Source organism: Indicator indicator, chromosome 6, assembly GCF_027791375.1.
Source record: "Indicator indicator isolate 239-I01 chromosome 6, UM_Iind_1.1, whole genome shotgun sequence".
NCBI classification, from domain to species: domain Eukaryota; kingdom Metazoa; phylum Chordata; class Aves; order Piciformes; family Indicatoridae; genus Indicator; species Indicator indicator.
This window is the reverse complement of record NC_072015.1, coordinates 10,987,981-11,002,411: the sequence shown is the minus strand read 5'-3', so window position 1 is coordinate 11,002,411 and position 14,431 is coordinate 10,987,981. Positions and strand designations below refer to the sequence as shown.

General features: G+C 42.2%; 1 protein-coding gene across 1 annotated transcript; it reads left to right on the top strand.

The window, feature by feature from the left end:
- The first annotated feature begins 3,181 nt into the window (after positions 1-3,181).
- TPMT (thiopurine S-methyltransferase) lies at positions 3,182-14,075 on the top strand. The gene is made up of 8 exons (XM_054381842.1): positions 3,182-3,321; positions 5,313-5,405; positions 6,398-6,530; positions 6,962-7,014; positions 11,178-11,252; positions 11,986-12,071; positions 13,073-13,117; positions 13,960-14,075. Exons 1-8 carry the CDS (start codon positions 3,182-3,184, stop codon positions 14,073-14,075), a joined length of 741 nt encoding a protein of 246 aa, XP_054237817.1.
- Positions 14,076-14,431: the final 356 nt, after the last annotated feature.

Below are 14,431 nucleotides of genomic sequence, written 5' to 3'. Positions count from 1 at the left end.
TATTGACAGGCTGTTCCAGATCAGCAAACCCCGGATTTCAATAATCTGATTTGCATTACGTGAAGACCTGGACTGGAATTCGGTTGGCCAAGTGAACAGACATCGGCTCATAATGCAAGCACTGAAATACCACTCTGAGCAACACACATCCTGATAGCTACTGATTTATTGGTAGCAAGAGATTTGCACAGTAAAGCACTTTGCCAAACAGCGTACTGAGGGGATGGTTGAGATCACTGACCTGTTCCAAGACTTGCACACACTCAAAATTTAAAGTCTAAACTGCAGTTGCATTGCAACTATAGGCGATCAGAACACAGTACATTAAGCATACTGCAGGAAAAAAGGTCTAAGCCGTAAGACAGCTCTACAGCTGTCTGACTACCTCAGCGGAAACTCGGAGAAGCCCAGTTTTCCTGGTAAGCTAGAAAGCATGGAGTGTGAGAAAGTATGCCACAGAAATATGAAAGCATATTTAAAATGGTATTCTCAAAGGCATTCTTTTCACAGGGAGTAAAACACAAATTAAGACATCCTAGAGGAAGAAGTAAGTCTAAATCTGTTCCACCATGAAGAAAGGAAATGGAAATAAACCTGTAATACTACAGCACCACAACATGAATGTTATCTTGTTGCAGGAGGGATCAGTTTGTAATTTATTTTATTTCATTTAAATGTATCTGAGATTTCTCAATTCTCTTTGTTCCAGTCTGCATACTCCTCATTCAAGCTAACAGTGATGGACATGGTAGCAGGAGCATTGTTCAGGAATTCTGCTAAACGTAAAGGTAACAAGAGGAGAGATTGGGCATTTTTGCAAATTTTCATATTAAGCTGATGCAATCAAGTAAATTAGTGCTTCATTTGCCTGTCAAGATAGAAGAAATTGATTTGGGAGAGGACAGGAAATCACATGATGGTAACCACGTAAGAAAAAAATTAATTCAGACAACCCAACACAAACATTTCTTTTTTTGTATGCATCCCCTCCCCTCAAAATTATAGCTAATTAGACAGAGGAAAAAAAATAATTAAGTCAATCTTTATTACCTAAAAAAACCAAAACCATCACCATAACTTACCACTGTATGGGGGTGGATGACATCAGAGTAGAGAAAGGAAAACCAACCAGTTTCATTTACATGAGATTTCCTTAAACTACTGTGGAATGCCTCAGGAAATGGTGACTTTTTGCCTCACCAGCTTTCCTTCAGGATCAGCACTACAACAGTATCTGTCTGTATCACCTTAGGATCTGATGCTAAATAGTTGTTCCTACTGCTACAGTCAGAGGCTACCAACTACGTCAGTACTGAGCAAAGCACCAGGTGACTCATTTTGGTTACTACCAGGTGACCACAGTCTGCTGATGATGTGAGGCCCTTCATCCAAAAAGGTAAAAGAACATGCAGCTACTTCATTGTGTATATGGGGTTAGACAAAAGAAAAGGCAGCAGTTATGATTCATTAAGAAGGTGGGTAACAATATTTAAGATGCAGAGGCCTCCTGTTTTGAAAGGCAGAGGCCCAGTCATACAGAATTACAAACATGTTTTTGCTGTAAACACTACAAGAGGGGGAAGAAGAAAGTGGGGGAGAAAGAATATCAGTTTATACATGTAACTGTAAGAAAGGCCATGGCTTGCAGCTGTATGACACTTTGTCCCCAGCTTCCCCTCCCCCCAAAACCACAGATTTTTGAAGAACAAGCAAACACCACTTACTTTACTAAGCTTTACGTGACTCTGCAAACATTATCTTATTGGCTGAGAAAATAAGCCCTTTCAAAAGGGAGCAAGAGGGATGCATAATATGCTGTCACATTCTGTAACATCTCACCTGTCTGTAATTCATGGCCTATATGGAAAGCGTGGTGGGGCTGACCGGCACAGCTGGCAGCAAGTTTGTCTTTGGAAGAGGAGAAAAAATAACCAAGAACACTATACTCTCACACACGCACACACACACACACACACACTGGCACCGAGAGCAAGGAACCAAGGGCAGTCTGATCAACCAGGGAAGGTGGTATGCCATTAGAACTCAGCCTCAATCAAACCTCCGGGGGCTGACAGCCGGCTCCCCCCGCCCCGCCCCGGCCCGTCGGCGGCTGTGACAGCTGGCGGCTGGAAGCGGCGTCCCGAGGGGGAGTACCCAGGGTGTCCCGGAGGGGATGTCACCGCAGGAGGGTCCCGGTGGAGGAAAAGGGGAAATACCTGGTACTCACCTCGGGGCAGGGTCACTCGAGGGCCGGAGGCCACATCCACGCCTGTCCGCGTCGCCTCCTGCTAGAGCTGCGGCGGGGGAGAAATGGAAGGAGAAGGGGGAAGGAAGGGAGAGAGGGAGAGAGAGAAGGGGAAAGGAAGGAAGGGAGAGAGGGAGAGAGAGAAGGGGAAAGGAAGGAAGAGAGAAGCGGGAAGGTGAGGACAGGGGTAGCGCCCGCACCTGCCCCGTCACCCGAGGAGCGCGAAGGGCGAGACCCCGGCGGGCGCTGCAGCCGAGGGAAGGCGGTCACTCACCGCGGCCGCCATCCTCCTCCTCCTCCTCTCCGGGGCCGTGCACCCTCAGCCCGCCTCCTCCTACCACCGCTTCCGCTCTCTGCGGTGCGTAGCGAGGGGAAGGGCGAGGAGGCACCGCCCCGTTCTCGTCACCCCTCGCAGCCGCCGCGCAGGTACTCGCCGCTGCCACCCGGGCCGAGGGTTTCCCGGGGGCGGGTGAATGAGCCCCGCCGGGTACCCTTCGCCCCGCTTCCCGCCCCTTTGGTCTGCCCATGGGTTTGACGTGGAGAGAAAAATGTCGACTTCTACCGATTTAATTACCGGCCCTGGGCTTGGGCCCGCCGTTATCCACGGTCTCCTCGGGGCAATGAGGCCAGGCAGCCTCCGGGTGACTTCCAGATGTGTGCAACACGGAAGGTCGCCGCCGCTCCCGTCCTCCTTAAACAGGACGCGCCTAAGAGTCTTCACCGCGGGCGGAGACTCGGGGCGAAGTTCGGCTGAAGCCATGGGTAGCAAGAATATTGCATTCAATGCAGCTGCATGTGAAGAGTCGCCAATTTATAATCTCTTAAACTGTACTGAGTTTTTATTTGATTCTGGGGGATAAGAGCTGATTCCAAACTGTTAATTGGGTGGGGGTAATTTTTCTCTCTCTTCACAGCTACTAGCCCTTCCTGGGGATGATGGATGGCTCAGCAGATATGTCCAGCATCCTGGAATGTTCTGATATTGGGTCACAGAAAGACAGAGTGGTGACTGAAGAGGAATGGCTGCAAAAATGGGAAATGGGTAACATTGGATTTCACAAGGAGCATGGGCATCCGTATGTATCTTTACTCTCCTGCCTAAGGTTTTTAAAGAAATGCTCTGGGATGAGTGACTTAGAATTACAGAATAGTTTTGGTTGGAGAAGATCTTTAAGATCAAGTCCAGCCATTAACCCAGCACTGCCAAGTCACCACTAAACCATGTCCCTCAGCACCACATCTGCATGACTTTTAAATGTTTCCAGGGATGGTGACTCAAAGACTTCTCAGGGCAGGCTGTTCCAGGCTTTCACAACCATTCTGGGGAAAAAAAAAATTCATAATAGCTAACCTACACCTCTCCTGGCACAACTCAAGGCCGTTTCCTCTTGTCCTTGTTCAAAATTCTTAATAGAAAATGGAGCACTGGCAAAAGGAAAATTAGTTTCAAGCTGCACCTGTGGTTTTACACGGGTACAGCTTGAAACTAAAATAAATATAATTTTGTAACATACTGTAATGAAGATGTATCTTTTTATATATTTTATGACTTAATATCTTGGGCAGTGGTATCTTCAAACACCACTGTAACTTATTTACAGGCTGTATTCACAGGTACAATTATTTGGTTATGGGTTTTACCTTTCACATATAAAGACAGTTAAATGATTTAAGCACAGATCTAACATTTCCAATACAGCAATTCAAACTGGAAATGCAGATGCTGTGATCTGTGGTTTTCCCACAAATGGGATTCCATGGCAGATTGGCCAGGTACTCGTGACTTGCTCCTCTGTCTGGTATCTTCCCAGATGCTGTGGCTATGATTCGAGCAGTTGTTGGCTCAGAGAGGGCTAAGGGGCCTCTCTTGTCATGCCCAGTTCACAGTCTGGAGCTTGCCCTTGGCTCAGAGAGGGCTAGGGGGCCTCTGTCTTGCGTGCTCTGTCGCTGGGGTGCAGCCTCTTCTGGGATTCAGTTCCCTTGCAGTTTTTCCCCTCTCTGACTTGGTCCAGGTGCAAGGCCTGGGTGAAGTTGGTCTGCTAGAGCAGATTCTTCGTCTGCTACTTGGGCAGCACTTGGCTTTTCTTGCTGTCTGGGTGAGAACAAGGCAAGTTGCCTGACTTCTTGGCTGGTTTAAATACTGTCCCAAGATAATTAATGCCCTTTGGTAACACAAAACCCTGATAACTGGACCTATGGGATGGGGTATATCCAAACATGGGCAAGAAATGGGGTATATCCAAACAAGTTCACAGATGTGTTACAAACTTAATTACACGTGGTACATGTTTGTCTGGACCCCAGGAAGTGTCCAGGTTTGCAGACTCACAGGTGCTTACAACGTTAATCGCATGTGCTATACAGTTACCTTGGTGCTCTGGACCCCAGGAACTGTCCAGGTTAGCACATTTGCAGGTGCTTAGCCCATTGTCTGGGTTAGGGCATGTTTGGGGGTTTGACCCTTCAGGACACCTACATTTGTCAAAAAAGGGTAGAGAAAAGAAAGGATTGAAATTTAGAACTTTTAGTCTTGAATCAGGTTTTAAACTACAAAGCTTGGTGAGCTTGGCTAAATATCTTAAATTTTCTGATGCAGAAGCTCTGCGCTGCTTATCATGAGTTATGAAATTGAGGCCTAAAGCAGAGGGCCTCAGAGCAGTTGTTGTGCACTGGAAGACAAGGACCTAAGGGGGCAAACCTGATTGTACAGTCTTTCAACCAATGAACTTTGTTTGAAACCTGTGGATGTGATTAAATTGATACAGAGGTTTAAGAGTCATTCTGTTTGTTATTATGGTCCTCTTAAAGGTGAACTGTTTGGTTTACTTGAAAAGACAGAAAACAAAGAGAAATGTGCTTGTTTCTAACAAAAATTTAATTTACTTTAAATGAAAGGTGAATGTTGTTTCTTTTAAATGTTTTTATTCCAATTATATGAAATAAATTGAACTAAGAACCTGTGTTCCATCATAGAGTTTGTGTGGTACCTGGCATAGGGTATGGCACTTGGCTTTTAATGTGCCAGCACAAACACAGTGTCAAGTAAAACGTGTCTGTTCTTCTGCAGGCTCCTCCAGAAGTATCTGGATGTTCTCTTAAATGGCAGGAGTGGACTGAGGATATTTTTCCCACTTTGTGGTAAAGCAGTAGAGATGAAATGGTAAGGCACAAATTATAAGAGCAAAAATCTTATTTGATGTGGGGAAAGAGGGAGAGGGGAAATTCCCAACCTTGTATTGGCCAACAGAAATGTCACACATCTCGACTGGTAGGAAAGCGGCATCACCGGAGGCTGAAGGGAAGAGGATGTTTGGTTTAATTTGCTGGTGTTTTGTGTAGTAGCCTAACTGCACTAATCTGAGAGTGCCCCTGATTATCCTGAGTTCAGCTTAGAGAATGATGAAATTGTGATAGGGCAACTGAAGCCAGGCCCTTACTGCTGCTTCTCATGGTGGCAATGCCAACTTAAGTTGCCTACAATGAGGCTGGTTGTGCCAGAGTACTGCCAAGGGACCATGTGACACATCATGTTGGAAACGCAGTAGAACTTCCTCTTTTTTTACATTTACTATTTTACTTTTACTTTTTTGGTTGGGTTGTATTTGTAACAAGGGGCAGTACAAACCAGCATTTTTTTGTTGGAGGGAAAGGACACAAACCAAACTGCAAGGCTGAACTGCATGCTCAAGGAATCCAGTGAGTCCCAGTTACCAGGTTTTATCATGGTAACCAATCACTAGGCTGACTGCAGCTCTGCCTTGTGCTGCTGTTGCACAGAGCTGCAGCAGTGCAGAGGTTGCCCCACCCTGCTGCAGTTCAGAACATACTGCTGAAAACTGAAACAAACAGTTGCTCGGTGTAATCACCTTTGTTCTAATTGAGTTCATAGAAATAAATTAATAATCCATTGAATTTAAATAAAGCCTATAAGTCCTTGTCAGGTGTGTGCTGAGTGGTGCTAATTTAAGCTTAGATGGTGGAGTGCAGGTGTTCAATAAAATGTGAACACTTCAGAAAGTCATGGTTAAAGACATAAGTGCATTGTGAAGCCAGGATATCCCTAACATAAATGCTGCATGGGAGAGGCACATTTGGTAATGGCCTAACCTGCAGGTATCACATAAATGTAAGACCTCTTTCTTCTGTCTGCAGGCTGGCGGACATGGGACACAATGTTGTTGGCGTGGAAGTCAGTGAGCAAGCTCTGAAGGAATTTTTTACAGAACACAATCTGCCTTATTTTGAGGAACCAGTTCCAGAGATTTCAGGAGCAAAAAAGTTGCAGGTACATATCCTACACTGGTGTGGTTAATCATGCAGTGCAGGCATAACTGAGCAAAGAAGTTATTCTGCTTTTATGCCATTGTCTTACTGGTAATCAGTCACCTCTACTAAAGAGGTCTGAAAGGAAGTTCTGAATTGTAATTTTGGACTGAGAAGTTGTTCTTCTGAACTTACTGCTTTGGCCTTCTTTTCTTATGACATTAAAGCACCTGAATGTAAAATAAATACATTTGAAATCTGGGCAGTTATGTGCCTTTTAAGAGATCAGAACCTCTGGAGGGAATGAGGGGAGGTATCTCAGTAAATTAAAAACAAAAATGTTTCTCCATTTATGTTCCCCTAGGCATATATTTGAGACATAAATACACACTTATAAATACACATTTAAAATATATTGGTGCTAAATATTATTTCCTTTGCTTTTTATTGTAGACTACCTCTGGGAACATTTCTCTGTACTGCTGCAGTATTTATGATTTGTCCAGGTAAGACTACACAGTGAGTTTTACAATTCTCTGTAATCAGATATGTATTAATACAGTGTCATATTATTTCATTTGAATCAGCTATAAAGATTTGGAACAGGTCTTCACAAGAAAACTCTCATTAACCTGTATAAAGAGGTGAATAGCCGACCTCCAACCACAAAAAAAATCTTTTGTTGACCATTAGATTAAGACACCACCTAAATATCTTTAAACGGGCTTCTTGTTGTCAGCCATCCTGTGAAAATTACAGTAAAACATATTTGCTTTTACAGTAAAAGCAAATTAGCCACACTAAAATGGCGCCGACCTAACCAAAATGGCGCCGACCGCACTAAAAAGGCGGCGACCGCACCAAAATGGCGACGACCTCACCAAAATGGTGCCAAATTTCTTTTTCCATTTGGTCTCTTTTGAGGAGAGAGACTAAATGGAGATTGCAATTCTGGGCTAGCTCTTTCCTGTCACCAGTTACAGCCATGTCTAAGCATGTGGAAAAGAGTTACTTTAGAAGCCGCACAGAGACAAACAAAAGCATTGGGGGCTATCACATGAAGGGAACCTCCTAGCACCAAATTTCTTTTTCCATTTGGTCTCTTTTGAGGAGAGAGACTAAATGGAGATTGCAATTCTGGGCTAGCTCTTTCCTGTCACCAGTATGTTAAGTAAATCATCAATGGGCTTAAAGTACCTTACATCACTTTCGCTGTTTGAAAGCTTCAGGGCAAAACCTCCTGGGACAGATTTTAGCTTACCCTTCTCTTTCCCCCCTTTCACCCTCCGCCCTCTGTACGGTAAAAAATAGGTGGGAGAAAAGGAAAGGGGTAGACAAACAATTTCCACAGAATTGAAGGCTAAAAGGATAATTTAAAAAGTAAATAACAGATTTTAAGGAAGAAGGAATATACAGGAAAAAAAAAAGGAGAATATGTATACTGATATATATAGATATATAGATATATAGAGATATAGAGATATATAGAGATATATATATGTGTATATATATACAACCCAATTGCGGATGACCACAGATTCCCCCAGATGATGATGGATTTCTGTGGAGGTAGGCCCTGATACCTGGAGGTAGACCAGTCAGCAATTGGACTTGATTATCTTAGAGATCTTTTCCAACCAAAACAATTCTATGATTCTGGAAACTGGGGAAAGAAAAAGAAAAAAATAAAAGAATATTTATTGCTTGAGTCCAAAGTCTGTTAGACAATAGACTGTTACTAATACTTCTGCTGCTGCAGCTGACTCGCCCTGGTTTAAATAGTGTATATGTAACTAGTCTTGTAAAGTGAGTGCCTTGGAACAGATGGACTGTGTATGAATGTGACTTTGCAGATACTGCCTCGTTTCTTCCCTGTCTTGTCCCTGCAGTGTAGCTGCTTGCTATGTAGATCCCTATACATCCTTCTTGCTGAGTTGACAAGTTGCCCAGGGATTGATAATACTTCTTGTCAGTAATTTTTGAAAAATATGGTTTTAAGTATTGTATCAAGTAGCATGGTGTTACAATACTATGAAATAAACCAAAATTAGACAACTAATGACATTTTTGGTGCGTATTACTGGGTCCATTACATAGTTTGTCATCCACTAAATAAATCATACATGTTCTGTATGCATAGTTCTGTACTGGGTGGAAATATGAACTGCATTCTTTACCGTAGTCAGCAGATACCTGTGACTGGAAGAATGCACACACTCTTCTAGTTTCTGTGGACAGGCAATTTGATTAACTACCCAATAATTACAAAAATCAAATTTATTTCACTCTTGCTGAGGCTGGTCTGCTAATACATCATTTTGATCTCCATCAGCCTAGCATTCATTCAAGAAGCTAGATGTGCTCCTGACCTTTGTCAGAATGAGCCGTTGCAAAGACTGTTGCTAGTTAAAGAATAACAGGAATCACCACTCTTTGTGGGAATCTGGGACATATGAAAAACGGTTACATTACACAACCATTGTACTTCCTAATCATGTGGGAGTTTTTAAACATAATTTAAAACCCGCTTTAACCGAAACTGTTAAATATATGCAGAAATAGAAAATCACAACTTTAACTGCTTAAATCCAGTGGTATTTCTGCAGATATGTGAATTTCTGCTTCATATTCATTTTAGTTGTAGTTGCACCTAGATTGTGATCTCTGGTGCTACACATCACATAAAAGATTGGGTAGTGATACAGTTAAAGGGACACCCAAGAGGAGCATTTCCTAACACCTTTGGAATCAGGATGAGAAAGAGCTGTCTACCTTTTTTGAACTTTTCCTCATTGTTTGTTCCTCATCGATGTGCAGACAGGTAGGGAGCACCCAGATGCTCAATAGGGCCCTGAGCTCTGGGCAACCAGGAGACCAGGATTGGGGGATGGCCATAGCATGACACTACCTGCAGTTTGTGACGTCTGTAGGCCCTGAAGAAATTATTGGGGAATAAAATACAATAATACCAGTATGGAGCCACTGCTGCCATTCGAGTTAGACCAGATTGAAGTTGGTAAGCAAAAACAAGAGCAAAAAAATTCAGAAGCTTACCTAAGGTCATGCATCAGACTCGGCTGTGTAGGGAGAACAGCCTTCAAGCCTCAGAAGATCAAGTTTGTCACCTGCCCCACCAGACTTTGCTTTGGTCCTCCTCATGCCCTTTGCATGTTTAACTGTCTCTGAAAGTTTCCTGTAAGAGGCAGGTTATTGAAACTAGATGCTTAGTCTTGGTAAATTTTAAAAGAAGTCACAGCTTCAAAGAGATACCATCTCTCATCACAGTAGCGTGGGAAATACAGGATCAGCCTCTGGGTTAGATACCAGAGTCTTACCAGAGCTGTTGCAATGAAATGAGCAGCAGACAGGGAGAAGGAATTGTTATGGTTTAACCCCAGTTTGTAATTTCACCACGCAGCAGTTTGCCCACTCCCTCTTGTGGTGGCATGGCAAGGACAATCAGAAAGGTAAAAGTGAGAGAGAAACTTGTGATTTGAGATAAAAGCAGTTAAACAATTAGAAAGATTTTTTTTTTTAAAGAAAGGAAAAAACCCTCCCTGCCCAGCTTTATATGCTGAACAGGGTGTCCTAATGGTCTGGAATATACCTTTGGTCAGTTGGGGTCAGCTGTCCCAGCTGTGTGCCATCCCAACTTCTTGTGCACCCTCAGCATACCTGTTGGTGCAGTGAGAAGAAAAGGCCTTGACCACACTGTTTCCAGCACAAACCCAAAACAGAGCCCTACACTAGATACTGCAAAGAAATGTAACTCTACCCCAGCCAAAACCAGTGAAGTGTTGCAATTGAACTCTCATGCCCTCCCAGTAGGCAAAAAGGTATTGTACAATTCCATACCATATTTTTTTTCATCAAGTAAACCTATTTCAGATTTTATTTTAAATCATGCAATTTAATTATTAGTAACTTATTATCTAAATTTCTGTTTCAATAATTAGCAGAAACAAACTCTTCCTTCCCTCACAGATACCCTCATTTCTAGGATCACCGTGACTGCTCTTACCATTCATCCATAAAGGCTGTCTTGGCCATTTTCAGATTTTGTGTGGTCACTGAAGCCATCTGCCAGCATATCCAGAAGCAGCAGTGTAGCTCGGCTTTTCTGAGACTAAACAAATCACATGCTGGAGCTAACAGCCCTGGTCATGTTGCTGGGAGCTGAGGTGTCTAACAGTAATGGGTGTGCCAAGTTTAATAACAGCAAAGCACTGAGGCAGCTTCATTTGAAATCATGCATGGGTTTTAGAAAGTGGCCAAGAAATATTGACATGTTGACTGCATGTTAGTGCTGCCTCAAGGGTCATGGCAGAGTATGACTGCCAAAATCTCAGGCTTGTGACCCAGATGTGTTTAAGCTACTTCCTCCCAGCCTTGTTTCATCACTCCTTAATGATGGGGAAATGCTGAACAATTCCAACACCTCTCCTATTGTGGCAGGGCCATGATCCATGGGGCTTTCTTGGGTTCCAGATCATATTGGTTTGGGTCATGAAAATGCTGGACTGTAACAAAAAGGCACTGGGGAATCTGCACAGCTAGCTGGGGAATCTGCACAGCTAGCTAGGGAATCTTTATGACTTCACAGAAGTATGTGAATAAAGATGAAGATTCCTTTTTAGTATTTTTAAGCCTTTTCCTCATCTTCCTGTAGCTCAATAGTTGGCAAGTTTGATGGAGTTTGGGACAGAGGAGCTCTGGTAGCTGTGAATCCACGCGACAGACAACGGTTAGTAAATTTAATTTGTTGTTGTCTTTAATGTATGCAGTGACACATTTCCCTCTTGCTGCTTGTCAGTGGGTCCTCTTTCACTTAAAGGACTAACCTACACCAGTTCTTCTTGCCCACAAGCATCACAGAGGGCTGTACTTTACATTTGTGAGCTTTCTTCAGGAAGCCGCCCTGCCTCTTGGTGGGGAAATACGTGGTTTGTTCCAACCCAGCAGAAGCAGAGCTGGAAGTCTCATCTGAATTTTATTTCCTTTTCACCCTATTTGCTTCTCCTCTCTTTGTTCTTTTATGCCTCACTTTCCTTTATTCCAGTTTTTCATTCTTGCCTATAGCCAACCCAAATGTAGTTTGACCCCACCCCCAGGATTTTTGAGATACATAAACTTGAATTGACAGTAATGTGAAAAGACCAGTACTGTATTGTGTACTGTATTCGAGACTGTGGCAGATGAGTACTGTGCTTTGTCTGTTAGTTTTGAGATGAATATGCAAAAAAACCACCATCTTATTTATGAGGAGTAATCACTAACCTTTATTTGAGATGTTTCATGTGTAAGCTAAATTTCATGCTCAGGAAATTCAAACTAAGCTTTTCTTAGTTTCTGTGCAGTTCAAGTTCAGGTTGTCTCTGCATAGAAATGCATGTTACTACTTTTGATTAATATTTTGAATGCTATGTGTGAATGTTTGTACTGTTCCAAAATAATAAAGCATAACTTTCTCCTTTTAGCTATGTCAGTTTGATGATTACCCTAATGGAGAAAAAATCTTCTTACCTCCTCGTTACAGTTTCATATGATCCAAACAAACACAAAGGTGAGAACTTTGCACTGTTTGTTCAAAGTGTTTTGTGTATTTTAATACAGATTGTATATAGAATTGATAGATACATTAATATCTTCCCCAGGATTTTTTATCAGCATAGCTTTTGCCAGCTGATCACAACAAAACTGTGTGTCAAAAACTTCAGAGGCTGACCAAGCTTGAGACTACATTTGCCTTCACTCTAGCATTCAAACATGCTTAGGGTAGGTAGAGGACAGACATGCTGTATTAACAGGGAAATAAAACTGAAAGTGTGGCTGTGATAGTGAGGCTGGAAAAATGAATGTTCAGAGTAACATGAAGCACTCCCAAGAGTATTGGCTTAGCTCTGTTTACCCAGTACTTGCAACGCAACATGTTCCCCGTCTTGTGCCTCTCTCCTAGTCACTACCATGGTCTGAATATACTGAAGAGGAGAAATTCTGTAAAAATGTAAAATATATTTTTTCCTTTTATAACTTTTACTACATATTGAGGTCTGAGGTATTTCAAAAGAATAATTTTGTTTGTTAATTATAACTCTGAAGTTAAATTAATTTCTTGTTGCTTTTGGGTTCTTCAGCATAATTATCCCTGAAAAAAGAAAAAGATCTTGTTGTCTTAAGCAACAATAGTTTAATTAATTGTTCACCTTCTGACATTATTCAGCATTTAGCTTTAATTATGTCATTGGAGCATAAAGACATTGTGTGCTGGATTCACACAGTGCCCTGAGAGTGGCTGTATCCATGGCATGTTTATGGCTTCTGACAATGTGACTACCATCGCCAGCTCTGGAGATGATGCAGCAGTAGCAGCAATACCTGAAGCTGTCTGTGGGCCCACCAAAGTGCCATGAGTTCTCGAATGTGATTTTTTCTGGTTTCTGCACATGGTGCTACATAGTGGGGCCCCATGGCAGGCCAAGTGCTGTGAGTGATGGAGCTGTCTCTCTTGCTGCAGTGTAAGTGTTTGAGTCTTCTTTCTGATTAGTTTCACCCATTTTCTTTCAGGCCCACCATTTTATGTTCCTGAATCTGAAATTAAAAGCTTGTTTGGTGAGTAATATTTCATAGAATCATAGAATGGTCTGAGTTGGGAAGGACCTCTGAAGGTCATCTAGTCCAACTCCCTCTGCAGTAAGCAGGGGCATCTTCAGCTAGATCAGGTTTTGATTAACCCTTACAATTTTTTTTCTGAAACAGATCAACATATTTATATGCTTCTACCCCACCTTGTAACATGTGATAGAGAGTTATTTGCTTCTTATTTAAGGGGTGGAGGCATGGAAAAATAATGGGAAAAATAAATACCATTTTAGCCACAAGGAAAACTCAGCTCTTCAAAAGATATGAAGAAAACCCAAGAGACAGATGCTATCTCTTCCTCCCCCTTGGCATCTTTTCATTCTCCTAGGATTCATACTGCACGCAGTGATCTTGTAGCTGCAGTCTTAGTCCCGTTTGACCATTTTGTCTTTCTTTCAACTTCATCACCAGCTACCCTAGTTTTAATACAAGGTCTTTGCATACCACTACCACTATTTCTGCTGTATTTCTTTAGCCAAAGAAGGCAAGTAACATGCCATATAAAGAAAATGCTTAAAGTACAACTCAAATCCATTAAATAATGAAAGCTGGAATTATGGCAGGAATTTAATTTAAAATTCCTCTTGATGGCTTCCTCCTGATATTCCACCTCTTTCAAATTTACAACTTCCAGAAAACTGTGCAGTGAGTTATCAGCATGGATAGCTGCATCCCAAAGCAAAAGACATGGATAAGTTTTCTGCAGTGTTTGTGTCACTGTGAGGAAAGCTGTGAATAAGATTTGGGGTTTTTTTCCTGACAGATTGCATTTTTTGGTGAATAATCATTTGTTGTTCTTTCTTCCTTTCCAGCCAACCACTGTGAAATAAAGTGTCTTCAAAAAGTTGATGACTTTTCAGACAAACACAGACAATGGGGACTAGATTATTTTCTGGAGGTGATATATATACTAAAGTTTGCAGCTTGATTAAAATTAATTAAAATAACTTACCTTCCATCTTGGTTTTATTTATATCTCACCTTTTAAAAAGAAATGTTTCAGGGCACTCCTAAAGCAGGCTTCATCATATAGAAAAATGCCTGTGGAACATTTTTGTCCATTTTGCTTAGCAAATCAGCTCTCCTACATAACTGCCTTCACTGTTTTGGGATGCATGTAGCTTTTCTTAAGCTCCTTGCACAAACAAGCAATTTAAAAGTATATCTTTTTCTTCCATATCTATTCAAATCATCAGAGCTGGTAAAAAGAAATTGGCCATTGCCTGGTGTTCCATAGGTCAGCCTTGTTGGCTGGCAGCCCCAGGAGCAATGGCAGCTGCAAAT

What these genes read in the sequence shown, in the direction of transcription:
- TPMT (XM_054381842.1), top strand. Translation starts at nt 3,182, where the DNA reads ATGGATGGCTCAGCAGATATGTCCAGCATCCTGGAATGTTCTGATATT. An exon ending in AGTATTTATGATTTGTCCAG is followed by an intron (nt 7,015 to 11,177) that starts GTAAGACTACAC and finishes ATCTTCCTGTAG; the next exon opens with CTCAATAGTTGGCAAGTTTG. An exon ending in TGATCCAAACAAACACAAAG is followed by an intron (nt 12,072 to 13,072) that starts GTGAGAACTTTG and finishes ATTTTCTTTCAG; the next exon opens with GCCCACCATTTTATGTTCCT.